The sequence below is a fragment of the Penaeus vannamei genome, chromosome 19 (genome assembly GCF_042767895.1).
Source record: "Penaeus vannamei isolate JL-2024 chromosome 19, ASM4276789v1, whole genome shotgun sequence".
In the NCBI taxonomy this organism is placed as follows: Eukaryota; Metazoa; Arthropoda; class Malacostraca; order Decapoda; family Penaeidae; genus Penaeus; species Penaeus vannamei.
Genome location: NC_091567.1, coordinates 15,730,575 through 15,733,074, shown reverse-complemented (window position 1 = coordinate 15,733,074; position 2,500 = coordinate 15,730,575). Strand labels below are relative to the sequence as shown.

General features: G+C 43.7%; 1 protein-coding gene across 18 annotated transcripts in view; it reads right to left on the bottom strand.

Moving 5' to 3' along the window:
- The window catches only part of LOC113823429 (Nuak family kinase 1), a 142,604-nt gene that overhangs the window by 44,801 nt on the left and 95,303 nt on the right, over positions 1-2,500 (bottom strand). For 16 of the 18 annotated variants that reach the window (XM_070133980.1, XM_070133984.1, XM_070133985.1 and 13 more), the window contains 2 exons: positions 1,367-2,500; positions 1-878 (listed from right to left, as the gene is read on the bottom strand). The exon at positions 1-878 is cut by the window's left edge and continues 256 nt beyond it; the exon at positions 1,367-2,500 is cut by the window's right edge and continues 654 nt beyond it. In XM_070133980.1, coding sequence (XP_069990081.1) covers positions 1-878; positions 1,367-2,500 — 2,012 coding nt within the window. The remainder of the gene's footprint in view (positions 879-1,366) is intronic. The other 2 variants (XM_027376056.2, XM_027376065.2) reach the window with 2 other exon arrangements.

The window sequence follows — 2,500 nt, the reverse complement described above, 5'->3', positions numbered from 1 at the left end:
TTAGAAGGAGATTTAGAGGGGGATTTAGAGGGAGATTTAGACTGGGGTTCTTCCTTGATGGATGGCATGTCCTTCTTGATCTCTCGCTCCTTGGCTTCTGACACCTTGCGTAGCTTTTCTCTCCTCGCAGCTTCCACTTTTTCTCGCTTCTCCGACAAAAGCTTGAGAAGTTTTTCTGCCTCTGATTCTGAGTCCGAGGAGTCTGATGACTCAGCCTTTCGCAATTCTTGCTTAGTCCCTACTTCTGATATCTTACCCACACCACCAAGCTTCAAGTTAAGACCACCCACTACAACAGCCTCTTCCTCTTCAGAGCTCGTCACCATTTCCCGAGGACTTACCTCTAGGGTATGAGTGGGAGTCTTCGTAGTGACCAACTTTTCATCAGCACCAACCCGTGGCTTGTCTGCAGCTGCAGTCTTCTTGGCATCCTCAACTTTCTCCTTTTTCTCTTCTTCCTCAGGTTTTTTCTTCTCTGCCTTCTCAACAGGGATCTGATCAACCTTTTCAGGCTGTGGTGACTTAACTTTTGATATTTCCGGTTTGGGAGATTCTGACTTTGCAATTTCTTTAGGTTTAGCAGGTTCTTTAGCAACCACCCTGGGTGATTTCTCCTTTTCTGTGTCTGCTTTGGAGGTTGTTTCCTTGACCGGAGTTTTCTCTTTCTTCAGATCCACTGCTGTTGTACTCTCTGTGGAAGGCTTCAGACCTTTGACTCCCTCTTCTGATACAATTGGTCCAGACTGCGTTGTGGCCAATGTAGGAGTGTCTTTGTTTGTTGGTGATGACGGCAAAGATTCTGTTACAGGCTTTTTCCTCAGGATGACACTTGGCTTATCTGCTGGCTTTTGCTCAAAGGCTTTCCTTGCATCAGACACCTGTTTGAGAAAAAACATATATCAGATTTCTTTTTGGAAAGACATAAAAAAGTCTACAGTAGTATAGGTCCCTTAGCACGTTTAAAAAACTAAAGAGAAATAAATAAAATTCATTATTTAAATCAACAAACTAATCTTCAGTAACTAAAAACACAAATTTATATAACACATAATTGTTCAACTGCTTACATAAAGGAACTCTACATGTTATCATAAACACAGATGTGAAAACATAAAGTTCTAGCTATGCTAAGCATAATGAGAAAATTTTTGAGTCACAGAATGCCCCAAGAATTTTTCTCATTATGTGCATATAAGTTAATGTTCTAACATAAATATTGAAGTGACGTGTGAGTGAGGTACCATGTAAAATACCATCCATACCAACACCATGCTTATGACACTGACCATTTACTGTGACAATTTAACCTGGTGACTGACACATGAGAGTGTGAACATACACAAATGATTACATTTTAATAATTTACCTTAAATAATGGTACCACTTTACTCTTCCGGTCAATGGTTGGTTTTTCCTCAAACTTCTTGGCAAGGTCAGTCATAACTTTCCCACCAGCTCGTACTGCTTTCTTTGGTTTCTCGAGAGGTGGCGGAGGCTGCGTTCCCTGGTTCTCCCACATAGCAGCCGCCTTAAATATTTTGGACTGACGTTTGGCAGGGTCTGTACGGGATGGTCGAGCCTCCGTGGATGACTCAGAACCAGCTCGACTCCGAGCCGGGGTTGACAACATGGATGAGCATTGGCTAGCATCTTTACTTGAAACCGACTCTGTAGCTGATTCACTTTCCTTCCGCCGAGGCTCACTGACCGACTCACCTTCCTTGGTTGTGGCGACATCATTTCCCGTCTCTATGACCTGAGTTTCCCCATCCCCTGTCTTCACTATTATAGGAATGTGTGATTCCTCAGAAAGCTTAATCTTATCAGCCGTTTCTTGCAAAACTTTTTCAGTCTCATCTACTTTGGGAATAGGAGATGGGGCAACCCTAATACTTTCACCATTGACAGCCATTGTTTCCGATGGCTGGCCTTCGACTGAATTTTTAGACGATGTTTTGACTATGGACTTTGACTTCACCTTCCTCACCTTTGGAGTCTGGCTTGGAGATGGAGATTTCGATTTCTTAGGTGTTTCCTGAGGTATGGGAGCCAACGCTGCATCACACTTCATTGGACTAACAGATTCTCTAGATAATGAGGAGTCTGATGCCTTCAGGGTGCCCTCATTTGAGGCGACAGATCCAATTGACTTTGCACTCCCTGATGTCTTTGTGGGGCCTGGGGCACTCACAGACAGTGTAGGAGTAGCTGACTCTACTTCCATGGGTTCTGGTTGCTCTGTAACCATGTCCTCCTTTTCACCTCTACTGCTACTTTTCGGCAATGCTACATCTTTGGCAGAGGGCTTCCCCTTCTCTGTTACTTGGTCCTTAGGCAGTGGTGGCTTTAAACTCAGACTCGATGATTGGTCCTCTAGAGACTCTATCTGTGTGTCCTTTGATTTACCCGCTTCATGCTTCTCCCCATTTATCACAGCTGAGGGTTCTGTTACACTTTCACTACCTGTCTTGCTAGAACTCTTTTCTTTTAAAGGCTCTTT